Source organism: Cyprinodon variegatus, unplaced genomic scaffold (assembly GCF_000732505.1).
Source record: "Cyprinodon variegatus isolate N-32 unplaced genomic scaffold, C_variegatus-1.0 Scaffold1285, whole genome shotgun sequence".
Lineage (NCBI taxonomy): Eukaryota > Metazoa > Chordata > Actinopteri > Cyprinodontiformes > Cyprinodontidae > Cyprinodon > Cyprinodon variegatus.
Window position 1 is genome coordinate 132473 of NW_015151738.1, and position 25037 is coordinate 157509.

Sequence of the window (25037 nt, forward strand, 5' to 3'; positions counted from 1 at the left end):
CAATTAATTAATTGAAATGAATGCATTAAAATCCCAGGACTACTTTAAATCCTTTACTTATATTAAAGTCTTCCATCAGTAGCAGCAATCACATTGAAGAGTGTTGCCATGGGAACACTCGCTGCAGGCTGATGATGCTCGTGTTTTGTTTTTGTTTTTTTTTGCTGTTGAAAGAATTTTTACAACAAAACAGCACTGTCTAATGTAAGTTTAAGTTGTTTTTTTTTAAGACAGCATTTGTGATGTTCTGACTGTATGCATGGAGCTAAAGAAAAGATCATGCTTTTATAAACCTGATTTTTTTTTTTTTTTGCCACTTTCATCAGCATTTAAAATGAAGTCTAAACGTACATTTACTAATCTCTATATTATTACCTTTTTTATGTTTGCTGCTTCGTGCAGGACAAAAAGGGATTGGCTTCAAGTCTGTGTTTAAGGTCACAGATTGTCCTGAGATCCACTCCAATGGCTTCCACCTGCGCTTCGACAAGAACTGCGGCCCCATGGGATACATCCTCCCCCACTGGAGCGAAGAGGAGAGGCCTCTGGATGCACAGCTCAAGGGCATCCATCTACAGAGGTAGGATTGCTGGTTCTTTTTTATGTTGCTCTATTACACAGACCAACCAAGACCATCTTTTATTTGCCTCCTTTTTTAGCTGGACCACAAAAATCTGCCTTCCATTGCGTTCTGAAAGTCATCAAACAAGGAACCTGTTCCATGACGTTCATCCCTCCCTGCTGCTCTTTCTGCACCGCCTGCGCTCCATCACCATCTGCAACCAGGTCGGTCATTGTTTGCACATGCAGATGTTTGTATGCAGTTTGTCTACGTTAATAATGTACCCTTCTAATAAAAGAAACATCTTTTTTTTTTTTTTATCACTTCTGCCTCCATCTGCAGAGCGAGAAGCGTCTCGTGACAATGACTCGCAAAGATCTTAGTCACAATGTGTTGGAGGTGGAGCACACAGAGGGCACAGAGCGCTGGCTGGTGGTGAAAACCACACTGCAGCCCAAGAAGGTAAAGCAAATTTCTTAAATACAGTCACACTTTTTATTTCAGAACCAGCTTAAATTGATACTGTTCCTGATATATAGGCAAATTATTTCTAATAAAGATCCAACAATAAAAACCAGAGGTTACTTTTCATTGTCTTAATTTGTGAAAATAGTTTAAAGAAATTCAAAATACATTTACAAAAATACTTCTACAGACAAGAAATCTACAGACAACTTTGTATTATTTTTGGGGGAAGTTAAGTTACTCTGGGATTCTTAAATTACAGTCCGGCACCTTTTAGGCTCTCTCTGCTTCTACACTCATGAATCCAATAACTGAAATACCTCCTCAATATGCAGTTAAGGGATTCATCTGAATAGTGCGTATAGGAGAGGACACCTAAGCCAAAATGGAAATGTGTTAGCCGTTGTCGTGAAAGGTGCTCTCCGAATTTGTCTGGCAGTAAAGAAGAAATGAGGAAGAGTAAGCAGTAGGTTTTTTATTGATAGTCTTTAGCAAAGGAACCTACAAATGTTTCCATTTGGCACTTAAGAATTATGTGGATTCCCACAATCCTTTGCATGACAGGACTTTGTTCATGTGAACTCTGTATGAGACACACCTCTTTATGTTTTGGGTTTAAAACGGAGAGCTTCAGGCGTTCGGTGCATTGATGAGTCTTTCTAGTTGTTTTCTGGACGGCTGTAGTCCCATTTTGATGTTAATTTCTATCACGTAATGACATCCAGCTACCTGAGTGAAGTTGGCCCCCCCACCTTTTTTAAATCAGACAAAATTAGTGTCAAAAGTTTGTACTACGTTTGTGCTGGTTTGTGCAGCAAAAATTTTTGTTTGTGCCGCAATTATTTTAAAGATATAAAGAGATGTTTCTAGAGGTCATCAAAGGTCAACCAGCCCACTCAGGTCATCCGGCTGTCCTGATTTGTTACCATGTTTCTACTGCTGATCCCATGAAAGAAGAAGGAACAGGAGCTAAGAAGATGAGCAGGGGCTACTGAAATCTGGATGTTTCTTAGACAAACTTTATTGTCATTTTGTATACACAGTGTATACAAAACGAAATTTCGTTTATACAGATTTTGACGGGGAATGAGCAGCTTAGCAGTGAAAAAGAACATTTCCATTCATAAAGTGAAGCAGTGATCAAATGTACATAGTGTGAGAGCATTGCAAAAATAAATAAATATATATGGTACCATGTAGTGCAAGTATGACGTTATCAGTGTGATGCAGAGTCTCGATTTGTGACCTGATTTAGAGTTTCTGAGTTACTTGGTACCCGCTGTGATTCAGAGATACGGTGAAACCTCGTTTATCGCAGGGGTTACGTTCCAAAAAGAACCCGCGATAGGCGAAATCCGTGAACAAAAACTTTTTAGAGGCCCAAACATTTGTTTAACAAATAAAAGTTAAGTGTAAACGTTTGTTGTTGTTGTTTTTTTTAAAACAAATAAATAGTGTACTGTACTGTAAAATAATATAGTTATAAATAAATAATAATTTTAATCATCAATACGAACTGAAGGGTTAATATTGCGGGGATCAGCACCGCCCCGGCGTGACGGATTGGAACGGGAGAAAATGAAAAATGATTATGAAAAAAAATACAAAGTACAGCAGGACAAATAGTGACTGACGTGTACAGTACACTATTTCACTGCTGTTTGACGGAGCCGCTGCATCCTGATTGCTCTGTGGCGTTTTTTTCTTCTAAAGCCTGCGGTGCAGGTGTGTTTTTTGGAGAGAAGAACAGTTATCGGTAGTTGTTGTCGCTCTTTTTTCTTCTGGGCCAAAAGATCCTTATAAACCGACATGCAACCATTGATTATGTTCGACAATAAAGTTTAACAATGCATGATGCAAATCCGTGAAGCAGTGAGACCGTGAAAAGTGAACCGCGTTATAGCGAGGGTTTGCTGTATTGTACTTTTTAGCATGTGCACATAAACATAAAGCTCATGTCATTGAGAATTATCACTGAATCTCTGTTGCAAACATCAAGCCGTTGTTGCAGTGTTCCATTAGCATTTTTAGCATCCCTTCTTTTAATGCTCAGATATTCTTGTTCAGGCCTACTCTTAACGCAGGGAGACGCAGCATTTGGTTCATATACTCCACTTATTCAGCTCAGATTCAAATCAAAAATACTTTATTAAACCCGAAGGCAAATTAAGTACAGAGAGCTGTAAAACTAGTGAAAGCCTGAGTTCTTTTAAGCCAGGAAAAAACTCATTGGTTTAGATTCCTTTGACTGTTAAACTGTTATCATTTGTTTAAGTTTTATTTAGTTTACTACCTGCTTTATGGTGTTTTTATTTATTATTATTTATTATGCTTTAATTTACCTTCTATTTTACTGTTTAATTCATTTGAAGTACTTTGAATTGTCTTTGTACTGAATAATGCTCTATAGCTAAACTTGCCTTGCCTTGTAAAGAAGCTTTTGTCACATTAGAAACCAAAACTATGAATGTTTTATGAGGATATAATATGCTTGACCTGCTCAAAGAATAATAAAAATTTAATTTCTATTTTAAAAAATGGTTTAAAAAAACCAAGTATTATTTTTTTTTTTTTTGCGTTTTATAACTATGAACTGACTTGTTTTGGGTTGTCACATCAATTTCCTTTGCATGTTTCCATTCATAACACGGTTTTCAGCAATGTGCTTATAGTTAGGCCTCCCTTTTTGATCTACTTGAAGCAGCCAGCCTGTCTGTCAGCTATGCTCAGACAGATGTTTCTTTCAGATAAAAGAAGACGTCGAGTCGACCGAGCTCGCTCTGGCTTTTCAGCTGGGCGCCAACGAGGCAGACTCTGACATCGTTTGCCAGCCACAAAAGCAGCCAGTGTTTGCTTACCTGCCCCTCCGTAGTTTTGGCTTCCGTTTTATCATCCAAGGTGAGAAGAGAGAATCCAGAATAAATGGTTTGTGGAAGAAAAGAAATTTCTGGGATGAATTAGTTTCATTTTTTTTCTTTTAGGCGATTTCGACATCCCTTCTTCTAGGGAAGATGTTGATAGAGACAGCTCCTGGAACCAGTGGCTTCGATCAGAAATACCGCAACTGTTTCTCAAAGCCATGGAAGTCTTCACTGTAAGGGAAAAATGGTCCTAAACAGGATTAATACAGACAATATTAGTGATACATTTATGAATGAGAAAAAGAAATGAGAGGTTTTTCGTGTGTTTCAGGCTCATCCAGAGTACAGTGGGCTGAAAGGTCTTTGTCAGTTCCTGCATTTTATCCCCCTGCCTGATGAGGTGCTGGACTTCTTCAAGCCTGTTGCTGGGCAGATTATTCAGCTGCTGAAAGGCAGAGCCTTCCTTCCGACACTTGGTTCAGGTAATACTCCCAAATGCATATTGTGAAAAGAAAACTCAAAACGATCAGGCAGAGTTCAGACTCAGCATAGAGTAACTGTGATTCCCAGGTGGCGAGGTGGTGTACAAGCTGCCGTCCCAGGTGGCCGTCTGTCAGGACGCCGTGATCCGTGACGTGATCGGCAGTGATGAGCTGGAAAGGCATCTGTCTCTGTCTTACCTCCATCCGGGTCTGAGCCCCCCACCTCCCGCTTCCCTGCTCACTAACATGGGAGTCCGGTACCTGCGGGGAGCAGACGTTACCACGGTAACCACCGCTATGGCAAAGGAGCTGGTGAGAGCGGAGGGCATCCATACAGGTGTGTGGCATAACAGTTCAAACTAACCAGATTTAAAAGAAGAAAAGTTGTAGAGGTTTAGAGAAACTGACTGTATCTGTCACGGTTTCAGAGGGGGGTCTTCGCCAGTTGGCCAGGCTACTGGTTTGTAACTTTCGAGCGATTGAACATGGCTACGGAGAGGCGGAATCCATCCTCCAGAACCTCAGAGAGCTAACCATCATACCTCTGGCGGACGGACGTGTGGTGGCACTCAGCGCGGAGAGCGTGTTTTTCCCCCCAGAAGAAACCAAGACGAAGAAGAAGAAGAAAGCTCAGGTTCAGACAGGTAATCTGATGATTTCCACCTTCAGAACCTTTATTAAAGTCGTAGGGAAAACATATTTAAATGTCAAATCATTCTGGCTTAAACATATATATAAATGTACTCTTGATCAGACAATAAAGACTACTATAGATTTATATGTCGCAGCTAATATACGCAACAGTTGAAATAAGAATTATTTACTTTACCATTGAGTTTTCGTCCCTCAATTTTTCAACTATTTCGAAAATTTCTTTGAGATAGGGCCAAGGATGAGGGAAGTCTTGTTGGTCTCCATCTCCCAATATGCTAGCGCCTGTGTCCGACCTTTCAGACATTTCAACATCGTTTTCTGAATCCGACATTGTAGCATGGCATAGACAATTCACGTTTTCAGTTTGAAGAACACCTGCTTGCTTCTGATGATTTCCTTTAGCTAACCAGTGAGTGTTTGCGTTATACGACTCATCCAATGACACTAGTTTCCACTAGATGTGACGTGAAATAAATATTTATAAACACTAAACCAGGGGTAACCAATTAAAAATCAGCGGGGTCCGAATAAAGAAAATCATCAACCAGTAAAGGTCTAGAGACATTTTTAATGATCTGTTACTTTAACACTGAATTTAACACTGAAATAAAATGAGGTATTTATGCATTCATGTTATACACTGAGTTAAAAAAATAAAATAAAATAGAAATTGCCAAAAATTGCATCCCGTGCTATCTCAGAGGAGTTGACACTTGTATGACTTTATTCCTGTATATCCATCAGTAGTTAAAGGACAAGGGTCAGCAAATGCTAATTCTGCCTGTAAAACAATAACAGCGTAATTGTTGCTTTATGATCTGAAGCCTCATTTGGAGCTTTTAAACAGGCATTCAGTATTATAATAAAGCCCACACTGTTTCTGAATAAATACATTATTGTATGACTTAAGTTCTGTTCCATTTATGCCTCTTTCCTTGTAAGTGTGAAATGTCCCATGGTCCTGAATGCACCATAGCTATCTGACGCTCGTGAATGCTTCACACTGGTCTGTGTAGATGCCCGCTTGATTTTCCGCTTAAAACAAACTTTGCAGTTTCACAACTCACGTCGGCTATCACTGTTTATTGTTGTGTGTGAATAACAAGAGACAACAACAAATAAATCAGCCGTACCTCGGACAAAATCTTTGGATTTAATGTTGTTCATAACACCCCTACTTTTGTAAATGAATCTGCCAAATAACCAAAATTTTTTCCCACGAGAGGTATATTTAAACGTTTTTATATCATTAATATAACAACAAGTAGCTCCATTGGTCCTATTTTGATCAGTTTTCCTCATTGATATGCAGTTGTACAGGGCGAGGCATGCTCCCGCCCGCCACTGGGGATGCATATCTCAGCAGGGATGCACTTTTCTGCATAACACCGGACAACGGTCCGTTAAGCCCTGACCTCTGCATTAAACCGAAGACAAGAGTAACGAGTAACGGTTGTTTAAAAAATGTAAGGAATAGAAAGAAGTCAGAAGTAGGATGAAAATAAGTAATGGAATAAAATATAGATACCTAAAAAGTGTACTTAAGTACAGTAACCAAATATTTGTACTTCGTTACTTGACAAATCTGGTTTGATGATAATTTGCTTCCACTTCTGATTAATAAGCAGTTAGACCTATGCAGTGTTCTGTCATCAGGTGTTTTCTGAACAGTGTTAAGCCTGTAACAGGTATAAGATGCATTAACGTCCAAAAGGAGTCCAGATTAAAGATTTTCATTAAAAAACAATCCCCGGCCCGGGGTCTTTCTGCATAGAGACTGTTAGGTTAATTGGTTGGCCAGCCTCATTCATTATTCATACAGGTTAATCGTTACTCGTTATCTCAAGAAATCAATAACTGTTTAATAACTGTAATTATCTCGTTACAACGAGATAACAGTTAATGTGCTAACGAGATAGTTATGTTGCTATCTTGAGAAGAAAAAAGTTAAAAATGAAAAATCAAATATGGCTGCTCTCGGCTTCCGTAGTTATAAACACTTTTATGTTGTTTAAAAACCTTAGCACTTTATGTTTCTAGAAGCATAATCATATGCAGTGACTCATAGATAGAGAGAGGTGCTGAACGGAGCTTTTTCACACTGTTGTTCATCAGATTGATTTGGAATAATGAGGCTTTTAAATAACTGCTTCAGAAATCGAGGTAAATGAGGCAGCTTTGTAAGCTTCACAGTTTTTAAGTTTTTAGTTTATAAAAATCCGATAAAGAGAAAAAAAATAGATGATCTCTCTGAGAGGATATTTCTAAAAGCATGAAAAGTTCATAAAAAAAAAAAAAAACACCTGGGTAAACATTGCAGCTTTAGAATTATGGAAACCTGACTCATAAAAACTCAGAGCACCTGCCTTATAGGAGTCAGCAGACTCAGGCATTCAGAGCAGCGCTGTAGGTGTAGGAAATCGCTCCACAGTCAGGATAAAGCTGACCTGTTTCTAAAAATGAACAGATGTAAAGACTCTTCTATCTGAACATGAAAGTACAGGATCACCGCCTTCGTTTTGCGTCAGAACGCTCAGAAACGGCAACCAAAGCCCAGCCTCGGTGTGCCAAGCATGAATAATAAATTTTTCTCACTTTGATGTAAGCATTCTTCTTCTGCCGTTTAGCTTCTTGAATAATCTTGTAGGTTAAGTGGCTCTGTGTTTTTGCAAGCTGCTCAGAAGGCTGATGTTCCACAGCTTTATTTATCACTAGCTTTACATGAACGCCACAAATCAGTCCCTTCCCAACTCCCACTGGTTTATAAAATAAATACTGACTTTCAGTATTTCATCCATGAATTGCTATAAGAATGTGAGAAGCAACCTTTCTAACACCACATTATTTATCAACGGATATATATATCTAATATTGAGCGAAGAAGACGTAGTTATACATCCCCAAAGTTTGGGATTATGTTCTTTGCTCATTTATCAGACAATTGAACGATGCCATGGCTTACATCAAGTTAGTAGCTTCACCAATGTATTCTATCAACTTCTTCAGAACATGCACACACCTCCAAATTGTACATCTAAAGCAGAGGTCACAGATTGGCGATCCACGGTCCAGATCCAGACCCACCTGCTGGATAATCAGGATCCAACCTGATTTAAAACATTTATAAATTACTGCATGTTGTCTGCCGACAGTGTCTAACGTAACTTGCGCCGCTTCTATTGTTAATACGGTAAAGCCATCCAGAGCGCCGGGAGCAGGCTACACGTGATGCCAATAAGCCAATGAGCTGCTGTCAGTCTTTAGACACCGCAGGCAAACCTGTGGCAAGCCGAGCGAAGGCAAGAAGAAGACGATGAGAAAAAGAAAGCAGAGAAAGTGTGGACTGCTGGAAGAACTGAGGTGAACTGGTGAAAGAAAAGCGAAACGGTGTCCTCAAAGATGACCCTGCACATTTTGAGTATGTTTGGCTTAACCTGCTGCTGTGAAGCAGGATTCTCCACCATGAACAGAATCAAAAATGAAATTTGATCCAGGCTCAAAATTACCACCTTGATATGTGCTTTAGAATGGCTTTGTCTCCATTCAAACCCAGGTTTAAAGCCTTGCAGGGCAAAATAAAGCCCACTGCTCTCATTAAGACAGAAAAAGAAAGAAAGAAAACAAACAAACATTCATGTTTAGGTGTTTTATGAAACATGTTAATTTGGAAATTGCCTACATACCAAATTCAACGATTGTTGTTCTCTACTTCAAAAAACACGTTAGATTTTAAAATGGAAAAATTTTCTATTTTTTTTATATATTTTGTTATTTAAAAAGTCAATGTATAACATGGATGCACTAAAATCAGCATTTTATTTTGTTGTTAAATCCTGTTTAAAGTAACAGATTATAATTAAAAACGTCTCCAGACCTTTACTGGTTGATGATATTTCTTTATTCAGACCCTGCTGATTTTTAATTGGTTATCCCTGATCTTAAGTGTGAATTTTTCCGGCTGCAGATGCAATTTAAAATGCATTTTGTTGCGTTGTCATAGAGATAGATTTGGTTAGTTTTCAGGCCAGAGATTGCTGATGCATTAACAGTGTGCAGGCTGTGCTTGGAGGTGACGTGAACAGAGATGAGTGTGTTTAACTTTAGAGACAGCTAAGTTGAAGACAGTGTTCTCCTGAAATATTCAGCAGTGCAGGCATCAGTGGGCTTCAGACCACAGCAGCAAAGTAGGTCAGTAGAGATTTTCTGTTCAAAGTGCTGATGGATGTTTGTGAATAAATCAAAAATGAGGGTAAATCTTAGCAAAAGCCAAAACAGTTTATTATTTGGAACTAAAAAACAGGCTTAAAATCAATTCTTGTGATTATGCCTAAATGTATTGAATATGTCCTCTTTAGTTTATTTGAAGTCAGACTCTCTGTAACAGGTTTCTAATCTTGCATTCTTATAAAGTTTTTATCTGCTGAATTTCCCCTTAAAAACAAAAATTACCTCCTTCAAAATGTTATTATTCCTCTTTCTAGATAAAGTGAAAATAAAAATCTTTTTGTCATAAAAATAAAGCAAAGATTTTGTCAGTAGCTCAGCCGGTTCTCTCTATATCAGAAAATCTATATATGGTTAAACTTCTTCAAATATCTGTGACATAATTATTCTGAGTCCTCTTTTAAAAGTGGCCAATTGTTCGTTTATATTTTTTGAAATATCGAAAAGCACCTTTTCTCTTCTATTTTATATTTTTTCCCATGAACTCCAGCTAAGAAATGCTGAGAAATGGTAAATTGTAACACCATTCATTCATTCATAGACTGTAACAGAAGTCTTTTCCTGATTGGTCATAAGTTGCTTATATTAGTACTTAGTGCCTGGTGCACTGCAAAAACAAGAAATAAGTTAATTAAGTGTATTTCCCCTTAATTGGAGTAGGTAAATAAGATGATCTGCCAATGGAATGACTTTCTTTACCCTTAAACAAGATGATTAGATAATATGCACTTAAAGTAAGACAATGCAATTGATTTTTCTTATTCTAAATGTAAATTTTCTTGTTTTATTGGCAAAGTGTCTCACTTACCTCTTTAATTCCAGAACAAATGCACTTCTTTTAAGAAAAAATATTATATATATTTATATTTTTGGCAGGGTATCCATGTAGAATCACTAATCCGACCAGTCCTTGATCTAAATCTTTTTGAAGGTCCACTCTCTGCGTTGTACAAGGATCTTAGCATGGTCCCCCCCACCCTGCTGAACTGTTTGGATCCCCTGGAAAGCCAGCAGGTCCGGGAGCTGCTAAAAAGGCTCGGAGTCCATGAAATGGAGCCGCAGGAGCTGCTGGAGCAGCACATCTACCCCACCATCAACGGCAACAAATGGAAGGTAAGACAACTTAAAGGTGAACAAATATCACAGAGAAACCATTGGAAATTGTTTTATTTAACCTTTTTCTCTTAATTTTGTTTTATTTCTACCTGATGTTCCTGCCTATTCCAACTCAAGTCAAAGCCTCAGTCGGTGGTTGTCAGTTACTTGGTTTTCATCAAGCAGCACTCCTCCTCTAGCCAGGAGTACGCAGACATCGCAGTACCCGTCCTCACCTGCAGGGGGCTGCTGTGCCCGGCTACCGAAAGAGTGCATTTCTCTGAGGAGTACGGCAACATCAACCTGCCTAAAGCTCTGCCTGGTAGGAACAACAGACGCACAATCAAACAGACGTTCAAAGCTCATTTCAGACTGCAGAGATGCATTAAGAGTCTCAGATCTTCTGAGATCACCTGTGTTTGATTCTCAGTCTAGAAATGTGTGTTAAAAAGAAAAACATTAAAAAGGATCCTGGAATTGGTAGAAATATTGAACAGGATACAATGTGAGTGTTATAGAAGTAGCTGTGAAGCGTTTATAATACTGTTGGAAAAACAGATCCATAACCTACCTACCTACCTTCCTTCTTCCTTCCTTCCTTTTTTTACATAAAAGTAAAAAAAAAAACAAAAGAAAAGCAAAGAACACCAATTATCAATAAGTATATTTTTTATATTAACAGTAAATAATCTAAGATCTAAAAAAATCTAAAATCTTCCAAAATTGTGTTTTTTTTTTTATATTCCTTTCACCTGCAGAATATATTCTTGTTTAAGTGTTTACTCTTGACCTTGGAGGAAATAAAGCATAGAGTAAATGTCGAACACTTCCTACCCCACCTGCATCCTTGGTTTTTATGTTTAATGTTTATTATTTCAGTTTTTCTTCCATGTATTTGCTTATGATCTGTTGCTGATAAGGATTTTAAAAACTCTACAGTATCAAAACCGTTCTGTTAGGATCCATCTCTGATAAACTGATGCATTTTTTAGGCGTTTGAAGGCAAATATTTAATGTGGAGATGTGAGTTTTCTAGTTAATTTTCCTTTAAAGCAGGCATCCCCAAACTCGGTCCTCGAGGGCCGCTGTCCTGCAGGTTTTAGATGTTTTTCTGCTCCAGCACAGCTGATTTTAATTGATAGTTGATTAACAGGCTTTTGCTCTACTGCAATCATCATAATCAGCTGTGCTAAAGCAGGGAAATCTCTAAAACCTGCAGGACAGCGGCCCTCGAGGACCCAGTTTGGGGATGCCTGCTTTAAAGTAACAAATGTCTTTTAGCTTTTTTTTGCCTTCCATTGCTGCCAGAACCTGAGGTTACTTTAACTCAGCTTGTCATAGAAATATAGTTGCCATGTTACAGTTGGTAATACTAAAAATCAACAAAGCAGATTCATCAAACTGATATTTTATCTTACTTAGATAACTAATAACTAAAAATAGCTTTTAAAAGCTTCACACACTGTTAGCTGCTTACCTTTCTGTTTTCTTTGTGGTTTTTTTTATTCTCTTGTTCAACCTTCATCTCGCTGCCTGTCTGCTCTCCCCTCCACCAGGCTGCGACTGGATCCTGCTGAGTCCCTGTTACGTGGAGTCAGACGGCGATGTAGCGGGATGGAGAGAGCTGTTCAGCACCCTGGGCGTCAGAGACGGCCTCATCATCCGCAAAGAGCGCCGGAAGCTCACCTCTGCAGAGCTGGTGAGGAGGGCATCTTGTTACAAGATCAAGGGATCCAAATCATTTTAATTATGTAAAATAAGCCACTTTATTTGTACCATTAAAATGCAGTTATATACTATCAGTCATTTAAAAATCCATTTAAAAATAATCAAAAAGTTACTTTTAAATCTACTTAAAAATCATCTTTATTCTGTTATACAACACTGATAAATCCGGTTAATTGTTTTTTTAAATTAGTGACGCCAGTTCCTCTGCAATAACTCTTCTAGGAAGAGACAGGGAGCAGGTGAGCCAGGCGTACTTTCTATTGGAAAGAACTACAGAGCCGTGGCTTTAACCTGGATAGAGACACAGCTAAACTGGGTCAGATGTCGCTTTTATGGAAAGAGACGAAACACAAAACTCATAATAAAATAACTGATGTGAACAATTTAATAACGGAGAGTAGCAGAGGAGATAAGTGCGAGGAAAAGCGGTCAGTATGTTCCCCAGCACATAAACCCTGAGGATCATGATTACAAATATAACCCTGGACCTCACAGTCTGTGAGCACGCTGGAAGAAAACCTCTGGATGGGTTGTGAGAGCAGCTGAGGATCCTGTTCTGCATCAGTGAGTCATCGTGACGAATAGGTTAGTGATTAAAGAGGAAAATGTGAGGGATTATGAGTCAGACCGAGAACAAGAGATCCGTGGTGGCTTTGAGGCAGCGAAAGGTGACTGATGCGACATGTCGACATCCCACATTCCTGCTTTCCTCTTTTATCCTGGGCTACAGCTGCAAGGGATATAACATGGATATAAGATGAGACAATTACTAAGCGAGCAGCTGTGATTTCTTCATACATCACACGAAAAAAAAAAACTGTACTCAGCTCAAACAGTACACCCTGCATGCTAATAATACCTGGAAGTTATGGAAGGATTATATAGAAAGGTCACAGAGAGGAAAATCTATGAAAATATCTAAACTCTGGAAGAGTCCAATTTTCTCCTGTACTCATTATTCAACTCATTATTTCCCTGCTCTTCCACCAGGCTTCGAGTCCTTGGTCAGCTGAAAGTGCAACATGGCGCCAAAGTCCAGGAAAGGACTTTGTTCTGGATGACTATCCCTGTGAGGAGTTCCAGGCCCTGGCCACAGCTCAGCTCCCAGACCCCGTTCTCCTGCAGCAGAGGATGACTTTGTTACAGCTGCTGGAGACCAACTGGGACACCGGGTAACCCTCTGATCCGAAAATTGCAATTATGTGAAGATTCCTGTTGGGGTTTAAATGAATAGCTATGGATAATGGTTTAGGGATTATATTAAGACAGACTGTAAACCTTTTCACCTCTGCTGTAGCCATGAGGTCATTATTGATTTATGGAGGAGACCATGTCGGTCAGCAGAGTCAAGGGCAGATTAGACTTCTGCAACCGCACACATTAAATGTCGCTTGGGTCTGGTTGCAAACCTGTTTTGCTGGTATGCTTCTGCACCGTCGGTCTGGAATTTCTAGGGACTCACAGCAGTTGGAGAACTCACGAGAACTTCGGCGGTCACGATAGTCACGGGAACTTTCGCGGCGCCGGCGGAAGTGTTTATCTTTCAAAACAACAACGGCGCGTCTGCAAGATATCACGGTCACTGAGATGGATCTAGAGTTGCTAGACATTGAAGAGGAACAGGTGCTGTTAATGGAGTTGGCAAAAAGACAACTCCAGGCCACTGAAGCGACAGTGGTGTTGGATGTAGGAGTTTGCCCTGAAATCGAAGGACGGTTCAAGCCGGCTCTGACTTTCAGTGTCATTGTGTCCTTGGGCAAGACACTTCACCTGCATGGTCTACTGATGGTGGTCAGAGGGCCCGGTGGCGCCAGTGTACGGCAGCCCCACTTCTGTCAGTGAGCCCTAGGGCAGCTGTGGCTACAATGTAGCTAGCCACTATCAGTGTGTGAGTGTGTGCGTGTATGGGTGAATGACTGAATGTAGTGTAAAGCGCTTTGGTCAAGTCTCCTGACTTGAAAAAGCGCTATATAGGTACATGCCATTTACCATTTACAAAGGAGAACACATAGGTTCTCTATTGTAGTTGTTCCTCAGTTTTTATAAAAGGCGCGCCCCGGCATCGAATCGAGAAGGACGACCACACAGACAGCCGGAAAGGCATACCAAGGACCAATCACAGCTGCTTTTTGTCTGCGTATTTCCGCTTGAGGTCTATGCGGGTTTGTGACCGCCCGACGCATAGTCGGACGCAGGAGGCGTGGCCGCCCCCACAGAGACAGATTGGACGGTTGCAGAGGCAGATCTGACCACCCGAGCAGATCTGGTACCTACACTGATGGTGATCAGTCACCTGCAACAGCATAGCTGGATAAGGCCAGGCTCTTCCTGTAACAAACACTTGCTCTCCCCGTTTGAAGTTGAAATATCACAACATTCCTAGCAGGGCTAATGCCTGTAACAGTTCAAATAAAATAATTACATTTGCATTTTTCTAACATTCTTTCTTCCAGACACTGTTACTCTCAGTACCTCACAGCTCAGCTTATTGACAGCGACGGGCGACCAGTCAAGAACACCAGGTCCTCTTTCTACTACTTATTGTCCCGTCTGGAATGGGTGCCTGCTTATCGGCCAGCAGAGGAAGAAAACCAGAAGAGACAGTACCTCTGCCCGAGCTCGGTCTATCTGAAATCAGACGAGGTCACCAGCCTGCTGGGGATGCACGTCTTTTATGTGGACATGAGCTCCAGCGCCTTCAGCAAAGCTCTAGGTGAGAACAGAAAAATCCGGACGCCAGTCCTGATGTAGCTGACCTGCTTGAACCGTCTGTCTCAATTCCAGGGATGAGAGAAACTGTCTCAGTGGATGTTCTGATTGAGTTCCTGAAGAAGTGGTGCATCAAACCTAAAGAGGACAATCAAGAAGGAAGCTCAGCCGAAGAGGAGACGGAGGGGGCGCAGTTCACTACAACCGTAGAGCACATTCACAACGTCTACACCTACCTGGATGACAAATGTAACCAGAGAGACTTGAAGGAGCTCTTCCAGCACACCCCCGCTGTGTTTGTAGGAAGTAAAAGGTATAGTGTGCAGACCATGTGCAGCCATTTGGTTTAACATTTGGGTTTAACCCTAAAGCACTGTGTAAATTTTCCTGCAGGCCTGATGATTGCGTCTGCTCAGGACGCTTCTACCACCTGAAGGAGGTGTGCTGGAGTGACAACACAGAAATGTTCAAGCGTTACAAACTGCTAACTCAGAGAGAAGACAACCCCAACCTGCAGCCCAAAGTGCTGGCTCCTTTTTACAGCCAGCTGGAGGGAATGAGGGACTTCTTCCTGAACGTAAGCTCCTCCGATAAGGTCGTTCTAATGTATCCGGCTTACAACATTCACAGCAAAGGTTGCTGTTTAACCTTTTTAAATCACTCAGACTGAGTCACACGTGACGTCACCCTGGGACCTTTCATTCCTCTCATACGGCTCGTAAACCTTAAAAATATCCAGGTTCTAGGGCGTGCAGGTGGGGCAGTGGTTAGTGTGCACGACCCATGTACATGTACGTCAGGGGACTTAGTCATTCTTCACCTTCACTAAACATGGATATACTTTAGTATATTCTTCTGTAAAATGAGTCTTATATTTCCGTTTTGTACTCGAGGAATCAACCTCTGCCATTTCACAGGATGCGCAGCTTTGAGTGGTAACTAGGTGAGAGTAAACCGAAAATGATTGGATTATTTTTCTGACAAAACCAATCAGTGCGATCTCAGACAACCAGTCTCCTGAAACGCTCGTTGAAGAGAGCATCGCTTTGAACAGATACACTCAAGTTTCACTAGCAACCTCCTCCTCACACCCCGATCTCTCTTGTTGTGCCTTTGCAATCAAATTATTTCTAATCCGCACATGATGCCCGAATTATTGTACTGCCTGCATGCTCTCACTCGCATAAAAAAAAAAACACCACCTCGGACAGTCTAAAATCTGGCATAATTTATCCGACTCATGGGCTTCCACGAACAGCTATCAATATCAGGGAGACTTCCGGAACTTCCAGGAGCCTTGGGATGTCTGCTTTTCAGTGTATTAATATTAGTTTGCCTGCTGAGTTAGCCCATACATAAAAAGCTACTAAAAATTACATTTTATTTATAATATTTCTAATACCACATTTTACAAGAAATGAGTGTGCTTAGAGAAACATGAGGTGGGATAAAGAAGTAAATGTGCACCAATGTGAGGTAGTGATGCATCTGTGGTTATATCTGTAGCGGCTGAAGGTTGAGGACAGTCCCAGCATGAAGCAGTACGTGGGTTTGTTGGAGCTCATCTGCTCCTCTGCAGCCATACCGACTGCTGAGGTGCTGCAGGACGTCTCTGCGCTCTACGCCAAACTCGGTAAGGACTTCAGCTGCAGACACTTTCTCACTCCGTGTCTCACACTTCTTCACTCTGTCCCATCTGTTAACAAGTCTTGTCTTCAAGAGGAAGTAAGACATTTTGCTACATCCTGACTAGTTTTCTTTGTCTGATCATCTTTATTGTAATGAGTACCATTCAGTATTAAATTCTTAACAATTATTCATACCCTGTGAACTGTTTCACAGTCTGTCGCATTTTGCTAGATTTTATTTCTTGCACAGGACTTCAAATTGTTGTTGATAGAAGCTGCTCTTAAATATGTGTTAAGTTGTTTTGCAAACAACAATTCAGTCTCCATTATGGGCAAAGATAATAATTACCATGCAGTTTATTGAAAGCAGGAAAATTCTTCTTTTTCATCATAACATTCTCACCACTTTGAATTTTGCAGCAGGTTTGTACAAATGCAGTAAGACTGCATGCAACTGTCTAAATATATTTACATGCAGGATGTTAATACATGTCCCTAAATGCAGCAAATCCCTTAATGCAGGATCAAAGGCTTCCTGCACAGATATTGCATATTTTCATTGCAATAATGCATATGTAGATATTTTTCCCCAAGATGTAGCTGTAGTTTAAATGGTTCTATATTATTCCTAATTGTATTTTTGTCATTTTCTCCTCACTGTTTTGTGTTAGTCTATCACTTAAATCCACTGAAGCGTCTAAACGTTTGTGATGGTATTGTGCAATGAGTTAAAGTTAAAAGGGTGCCATCACCTTTGTGTGTAAGCTCATGCTACTAACAGCTCCCACATGTAAACAACCTTCCCATAATAGAAGGTGGTGATATGCAGGTCAGTCAGTAGTCAATTTGAAGCAATGTGCTAAAATAAAAAATTACCCATAAGTAGATTTAGATAAAAAATTACAACAAAAATGTGAGATGACTCGTCTTGTTGCAACAAGTTGGGATTAATGTGGCACCATTAAATACAGTGATATACATAAATACAGTGATATAATTTATTCTATTTTCACAGCTCATAAATGTAAGCCCAAAGTGACTGGAGAGCAGGAAAACATTCCTCAGAGCAGATTTGATAAGAATTATACCTCCCCGTTGAAAGGTGAGTAACATGCCCCTTACCTCTTTAATCAGACAGACCCCACCTGCTGTCTGTCGGTGGGGAGAATTTGGTGCAGCAGCCTGGAAAAACTCTCCCAGGAGAACGAAGGAAGAAAGGAGTGATTTATAGTGCAGATTCATCATCTATCTTAGAGGCACTTTGTATTTTAAATCCTGCCTAAAATGTGAAATATTTAGTAACCTGCAGGGGTGTATTCTAAAAATGGTGGACTTTACTGGGTTCTTCGCCCGGCAACACGGATCATTTCAGCCGCAGCATCAGTAAGCAATTAAAGGGACAGGTTGCAGCTGCTTGCATCACCTCTCTGGGTTTCACACAAGTTATTTACCTCCAGTGTATGGAATTTTATTTCAGAAAGTTAATATTTCTACTTGTTTTCTTGTCTAGTTTTGGTCAGTCAGCAATGTGAAACATAGAGTTGAAATAATCTGTCTCCCCCAAACACTCACTGTTGATTTGATTAATTTTAAACAGAGAAACAAACAGTGTGATCCAAAGCGAGAATGATTGGATCTTGCTGTCCTTTGTCTCTCCATTCAGTCATGGTGTCTGACAAGCGGGTCTTCCCTACGAAGGACAGTTGGGTGAGTCTGAGACATAAACCCATGATCAATGATGACAAAGAGCTGGAGAAGATCTTCAAGCATCGCAATGAGGTCTGTCTCCTCCACCTGCCACCACCAGAGAAGAAGAGCGTTCAAAAGAGTAAGACTGGTACGAAGCTGCCCCCTGAAGGATCTCAAGTTCTTTATCTCATGCAGTGTTTTAAAAGATTCTTACTTGCTGTGTGGTTGACGGACAGGTCAAGCAGGCACAGGAGATCGAGCCACTAAACCCGCCTTCAAAGAGGAGGACAGACTCTCCTTCCTGGAGATATGCGGCGTTCGTCAGCTCTCCGACTGCGTGAAGTCCCAGTCCCAAACCGAGAGCTGGAGGCCCTGTCCACCCATGCAGTCCCTGGTGCGCTCGGTCATCCCCTACATCCAGAGGTTCCTCTACCACCGTGAGGAGCTGGCAGAGGTTTACTCTGAGCTGAAGGACAGGAACATAGCAGAGAAACTCAAGAGCCTTTCCTTTGGACAGGTGGGCAAGTCAGTTTCCCCTCTAGATGCTCTCTTTTCTAGAGAGAGATGTGAACTGATGTGGTGTAGAATCTGGAGTATTTAGATTTTTCTCTACCAGTATTTGCTTGTGATATAAAAAAAAAAAACTTCTGGTAATATATCATAATTTTTGGCTGCCTGATATTATCTCGATCTTTTAGTTCCTAGTAGTGTTGCACAGATACCAGTATCGGGCGGGGCCCCGATCCAGCACTAAAATGGCGGTATCGGTATCAGCGAGTACCAACAAATAGGGCAGCGATACCATTTTGAGGGACAAAAGTTTAATAAACTATTGTCAAGCATTCCAGGTAGGCAATAACAAGTTCTTTGTATTAGTCTTTGCTTCACAAAGGTAGGCAGCAGCTTGACAAAGCCATGATGGCAATTATTTTACATCCAAGTAGTATGCAGTTCTTCATATATATACATATATGGGGAGACAGTGGCGTCGGATGTAGGAGTTTGCCCTGAAATCGAAGGATTGACGGTTCAAGCCCCGGCTCCGACTTTCAGTGTCCTTGTGTCCTTGGGCAAGACAGTTCACCTGCATTGTCTACTGATGGTGGTAGCAGGCATTAGCACAAAACTAGTTCCTAGTATTGATTTTTTAAAGCAAAACATTTTTACCTAAAAAAGAAAAATGAGCTACCTCTGTACCACCACTCTGGCAGATGGCGCTGTGGAGCCCTTTTGCTGTGCGGAGCAGCACTATATCTGTAGTTGAGGCAATCAGGGACTGCCTCAAACCCCAAGCTATATGGATACCAAGATAACTGAACGATCAATATCATCTGACGAACATAAACAGGGGTTGCTTTTTCATAGCGGACTGCTATTTTGATAGCAGGAAAAATATCTTAATATATGAAAAATATCTCAATATATGATGATATTGCAATATAGTGATAATACCGTATCGTGACACGTATCGTATCGCAACACCCATGCCGATACTAACCCCTAGCATTTGCCCATCTAGATGAAGGGTTGTCCTTTCTTCTTAGCAGCGTGCCTTAATGAGTCAGAGTCACGGGGTTTTTCATGTAGGTCAACTTCATATTTGGTCACTTTAATCTTTTCTTCCCACTTTAGGTTCTGTAATTATTTAATATATCACAAAAATAAATGGATCTGGGTTTGGATTCCTGCCTCTTCTGCTGAAACCAACATACATACAATCTAATTCCATCTCACTGCCTGTTCTCAGGTGGGGAAGCTGTATATTCGCTACCAGCTGGACATCGCTGAAGGAGATGATCCAGTGATAGAGCTGAAGGATGTCATCTGCCTGCTGACGGATGAGAAGGAGTTCTACATCCAGATGGACCACATCAACGAGAAACTGGAAATCCTGAGGTTTGTGTGCTGCTCAAACTTTCACCTGAAGCCGTAAGCGTTCATCAAACCAGTGCTGTTCATATCATCTGGTCGCACCGAGTCGCCTCTTCTGTTCTGTACATTTTCTTCTTTTTATAGATATAGTCTGTGCAGATAGATCTATCTGTCATAGAGGGAGTCTGGTTTAAACTGTCTTCTGGATACATTCTTTCAGTTATGCTCATTTCGATAGGTGGATCTTTATGCATCTCATAGTGCCTCTAGTAATCTCTTCTAAGACCTAACTTCTTATTTCCTGGGGTTAAGTTCCCTGTCCCTTGTCTTTTTCCACTTGTGCTGCTAAAACAAGTGGAAAAAAATACACTTTTTTTTGTTCTACAGTCTGGAAAAATCTGGAGCAGTTAGAGCGCTCTGAGTAAAGCATTTTTATACTCTGAAGAAATACAGAAATTTGTAATCCTGGTTTTCAATCCTTTCCTTTCATCCAAAAGAACTGAACTTTTCATCGAATCTGAAAACGTACAAAATGTACCAATGATAATATGAATCCCTGCTGTTGGCCTTACAGGTCTGCTCTGAAGGGATGCTGGTTTTTATGTGTTTGTTTGTCGCTGTAACATAACCATCTGTTCCAGGAAAATCAACTGGTTGATTTAACCGTGAAATGTATGCGATGAGGTTGTTTATTTGTTGCAGTGAGTTGGTGAAGCTCTTCTGCACTGAGAGCAGCCACAGAAAAGACCTGAAGCACTTCCTGAGCCTCGCCATAAACAGCTTACCGGTAAGTGATATACGATCGCTAATCCTCTCCCTTTAAAGAGAGTCCTCTCTCGCTCAGAGACTCGCTTCCTGTCACCAGTCCTCACTGTAGCTACAAGAAATGGCTTTTTTCCCCCCGAGGGGAGTTATACTGCGCCTTACCGTTAATCTCTGCAGAGGGGCTCACACTGGGCCTCCTCTTTGATCCTCCTCTGATGAAGGGGCTCTCCTCACCTCTTCTGCATTGAAGAACAAAGGCAGCTCATGGTGATCAAAAGAAAGTTTGCATAAAATTCAGCTGAATTCTTGGAACATATTGGAGTTATTTTCCATCTGATGAATTATGTTAGAATTTTATCATTGATTAATATTCAGGAATTATAAAGATACTAGGAACAGTTGTAACCTTTATCAAGACTGCACTTTAAAAAAAGAAAAAGTCTAAAGAGCTTTACTTAACAAAATTTCTTTTTTTATACAATTGGTTCACAAAATGACAAAATAAAATCCTTCAGTTTTTCCATCAGTTTTTGAATTTATTATTGTTTGAATCTAAAAAGTTTCACCTTTATTTTTTAATTAACTGTTATGGAAATTTGATTTTCAAATGAAGTAATATTTAACCACCGTCTACAGGATCAAAGGGCTCTGGACAGATTGATGAGGAAAGAGAACATCGGAGAGCTGCCCGCCGACGAGGAGCACTGGGAGGTTCCAGAGCCCCGCACGCTAGAGCCCACTATGGACAGAGGTACCAAACATTCACACCCACACAGCTGTGGGACTTCCATTGACTTCTATTGATTGCTTATTTTAAGTCCTTTCTATTTCCTAACCTTAAGAATAAACCTAAACATTACCAGAGCATTCCTATAGTCCTGAATCTAACTCCCAACACCAGAAGAGAGCTTTTCCTCATGGTGACTAGTTGACTGATCAAGAACCAGTTAGACCCCACTAAGTAGCTTATTCCTGGGAAAATGGCCTCACAGACGGAGGTGAAAGATGGATGGAGACCGGATGACTGTTTGTTTCATAAAAGAAAACAAATAGCTCTGAAGATTTAATTGTGTGGGGATTTTTTTGCCATAAATACAAAAATACAGCATGTTTGATTTCCATTTGTATTCATCCCTAATAAAACCATTTAAATACAATCCAGAGCACCCATTTACATTGATACAACCTCGTGTATAAATCATTTCTAGACTCTTAGGTAAAGCTTTAAAATCTTCTGTTTTTATCCAATCCATCTTTATTTATTGAGCACTTTAAAATTTCTCAAAGGACCAAAGTGCTGGAGAGTGAAACAACATAACACCATTACACAGACTCAAAAAAAAAAAAAAATACAGCATAAAAGACAAAATTAAATTCAGAACTATAAAATCTATAATAAAATAAGAATAAAAATAATTTTAAAATAATGTATCACAGACTAAAATCAACATCTCGCTCAGGTTTGAAAGCCAAGGAAAAGAGATGAGTTTTTAAGAGCAATTTAAAATCACATAAAGAAGTAGACAATTTAATTTTCTATGGAAGGTCGTTCCATACTTTTGGAGCTGCACAGAGAAAGCACGATCGCCACAAAGCTTACGTTTAAATTTGGCACCTGAAGAAGCAGCTGATCGACTGACCTGAGCGAATAGGAGGGTGCATGAAGGTGCAGCAACTCACAAAGATAAGATGGAGCAAGCAATAAAATTAATCCTAGAATGTACAGGGAGCCAGTGTAATGAGGCTAAAATTGGGGTTTATAGGTAATGAGCATCCTTTTCAAAGAAGGTTGAGTGATTAAACATGGACAAGTTTCAGTCAAGCACAACGTAAGCAGCCCAAAAAGACCTAGAGCTGCTGCGAAAAGAACCTCCACAGACTATCAACTCATAACTAGCTGAATATAAATGTCTGCCGCATGTATCAGGCTTTTATTTGTGTGTTTGAAAGAGCATCTTTCCATTTCAGTAGGCATTACTTCATTCTGTTTCTCAAACATCCATGTATAAATTCCATCCGAGTTGGTTGGAACTTGAAGAAAATGTCAAACAGCATAAGAAGGAAAACTACATTTGAAATGTACTTTATATTCTGGACAGAATGATCCTCACTGTGTCTTCACTGAGGCGCTACGTTTACTCCATCCAGGCTGCACTACTGATGCAGAGCCTTCTAGCAACACAGGGGAGCAGAGCTCTATATGAAGATAAAAAAAAAAAACTGCACTGTCAGTTTTTCTTGCAGATTTTGAAACTTAACTAAAACACAAATCAGAAAAAAATCCACCTGTTTCTTTCTCCGATAAGTATCTATTAAATCCAAGAAAAAAGGACAAACAGCAGGAAGAAAAAGCTAAACCCCATGATGTGTATTTATTTTCATCTTTAAAAGGAAACAAGTCGGCGTTCGTCAGCGACCTAAAGCCCTGTTTTTAGCTACAGCTGAGGAGCGTTTTGCTTCAACTGTTTATAAATTGGCAGCAAATGACAGATAATAGCTGTGTGCTAAAGAGCCGTTTGAATGGAATTTATTAACATTAACACATTAAACCACAAGAAGGACTAATAGTGAAAAGGTCAGTGGTGAAGCTGTTTGTCTAATTAGTTTTGTAAAAAATACGGACGGCAAATGTTTTTAATGTCCTCAACAGAGTTAAGCTGTTAATACATAAAAAAATGCTGAAGCACTTCTACAATGCAGACCAGAAGACACTTACTGACTGTAGATAAGTGAAATGAATCTATCTATTCTTGATAACTGTTTCATTACATCAGCTCAGAGTTTATGAATGTTATCTAACTTTAATTTTAGCGTAACATGCTGTCCTTTAAAATAGGGGTGAGTGTTGGCATGGATGTTTCGATACGATGCATGTCATGATATTTGGGTCACAATATGATATAATCATGATTTTGCAATATCACTATATATTTCGATATTTGTCCCAGCTATCAAATCAAATGTACAGATAAAAAAAGCAAGTTCTATATACGTTTATAAGGAGATATTAATCATTTAGTTATTTTGGTATCCATGTTTTTTGGGGTTTGAGGAAGTCCTCGTCTTTCTCTGTGACTGACTCACTGTACCTCAGATTTAAAGTCTGGTTTCTCCTAATCGTATTAAATCACTCTCAGCTCTTTACTTTCTGTAACCAAACCAGCTTACCTCTCATTACCTCTTTAACAGCAGGATCATTCCTCCTCTTTTTTCCAGCTTCTTTAGTAGTTTCTCAGCTGCTTCACCTCTAAAGGTCATCCTTCTGTCCAGTACTCCATCGTTAAATAAGGAAAAACAGACAAGACTGAGTCCAGGTCATAACATAGGAACCTTATGCACAAGTTCCACTTATAAAATAGAAATAAATTAATTCAGCAGGTATGAGAAATGATCTATCTGCCCCTAAACAATCATTTTAACACAGGTTTTAAAAGGAATGTGTGAAGTTAGGAAGCTGAGGCGCAGGCATTTCTTGCAAGAAAACCGGTTCAAATTTAATTAATGTCCTCAGAAGGAGAGATCTACAGTATCTCTGACTGGGCAAAGCTCAGTACATACATTTATACCTTACAAAAATCCCAACACACACACTCCCCCTAGGGGAACCAACCCACCCCCTGCATAAAGAACTTTCTCACACTTGACCATTTGGAGGGAAAACAACTTGAGTTGCTGTTAGGTTAAAATATCTTTCACTGGCCGGATGCATCTCCTCAAAACAACAGTTCTCCCCTTCATGCCATGAAGGAGGCTGTGTGACTCATTCATATCTTTCATGACCTTCGTTTGGAGCCTATGAGGCTACAAACAGACATACTTCAACATTTTTTGCTCCACAAATGAAATACCGGTAGTTGAGTTTTTGTCCTCCTTTGATTTAAAAGGCTGGGCTTTCCATGGCTGTGGGTCATCTCCACAGGTTTTTCTATACCCCTCTCCTACTTTGTCTTACTGTGTGTGATGCTGCCACCAGATTAGACAGTACTTTACTTTATTTGAGTGAAAATGCAAGAAAAAAACCTTTTTTTACTAATAGACTTTTATCTAAATGGTCAGATGAAGGTGCTACCATTTATATAGCGTCCAATGGATGGGTGTGTGGGGTTTGTAGAGAGCAGAGGTTAAACCGAGGGAGTAAAAATCTGTAGGTAAATTTGAAAGCATCCTGAAGCTAAGAGCTCCTGGTTTGATAGCACATATAATTGTCAGTTTGGTGCAGTTTTACTTCCACAAGCCCCAGTTCCCAAAAGATCATCAGCATCGATCCTGGTGTCCAGCCTGATGTTGATGTTTGAGAGAAAAC

General features: G+C 40.1%; 1 protein-coding gene across 3 annotated transcripts in view; it reads left to right on the forward strand.

Annotated features, from left to right (window-relative positions):
* The window catches only part of LOC107102637, a 64075-nt gene that overhangs the window by 36535 nt on the left and 2503 nt on the right, over positions 1–25037 (forward strand). For all 3 annotated transcript variants that reach the window (XM_015402020.1, XM_015402019.1, XM_015402021.1), the window contains 22 exons: positions 403–580; positions 660–786; positions 905–1024; positions 3775–3925; positions 4009–4121; positions 4220–4370; positions 4459–4707; positions 4799–5014; positions 10180–10361; positions 10482–10665; positions 11900–12042; positions 13062–13243; positions 14525–14784; positions 14856–15093; positions 15174–15357; positions 16287–16413; positions 17424–17510; positions 18072–18245; positions 18334–18614; positions 19845–19993; positions 20672–20750; positions 21371–21485. In XM_015402020.1, the coding sequence (XP_015257506.1) occupies positions 403–580; positions 660–786; positions 905–1024; positions 3775–3925; positions 4009–4121; positions 4220–4370; positions 4459–4707; positions 4799–5014; positions 10180–10361; positions 10482–10665; positions 11900–12042; positions 13062–13243; positions 14525–14784; positions 14856–15093; positions 15174–15357; positions 16287–16413; positions 17424–17510; positions 18072–18245; positions 18334–18614; positions 19845–19993; positions 20672–20750; positions 21371–21485 (3690 nt within the window). The remainder of the gene's footprint in view (positions 1–402; positions 581–659; positions 787–904; positions 1025–3774; positions 3926–4008; positions 4122–4219; positions 4371–4458; positions 4708–4798; positions 5015–10179; positions 10362–10481; positions 10666–11899; positions 12043–13061; positions 13244–14524; positions 14785–14855; positions 15094–15173; positions 15358–16286; positions 16414–17423; positions 17511–18071; positions 18246–18333; positions 18615–19844; positions 19994–20671; positions 20751–21370; positions 21486–25037) is intronic.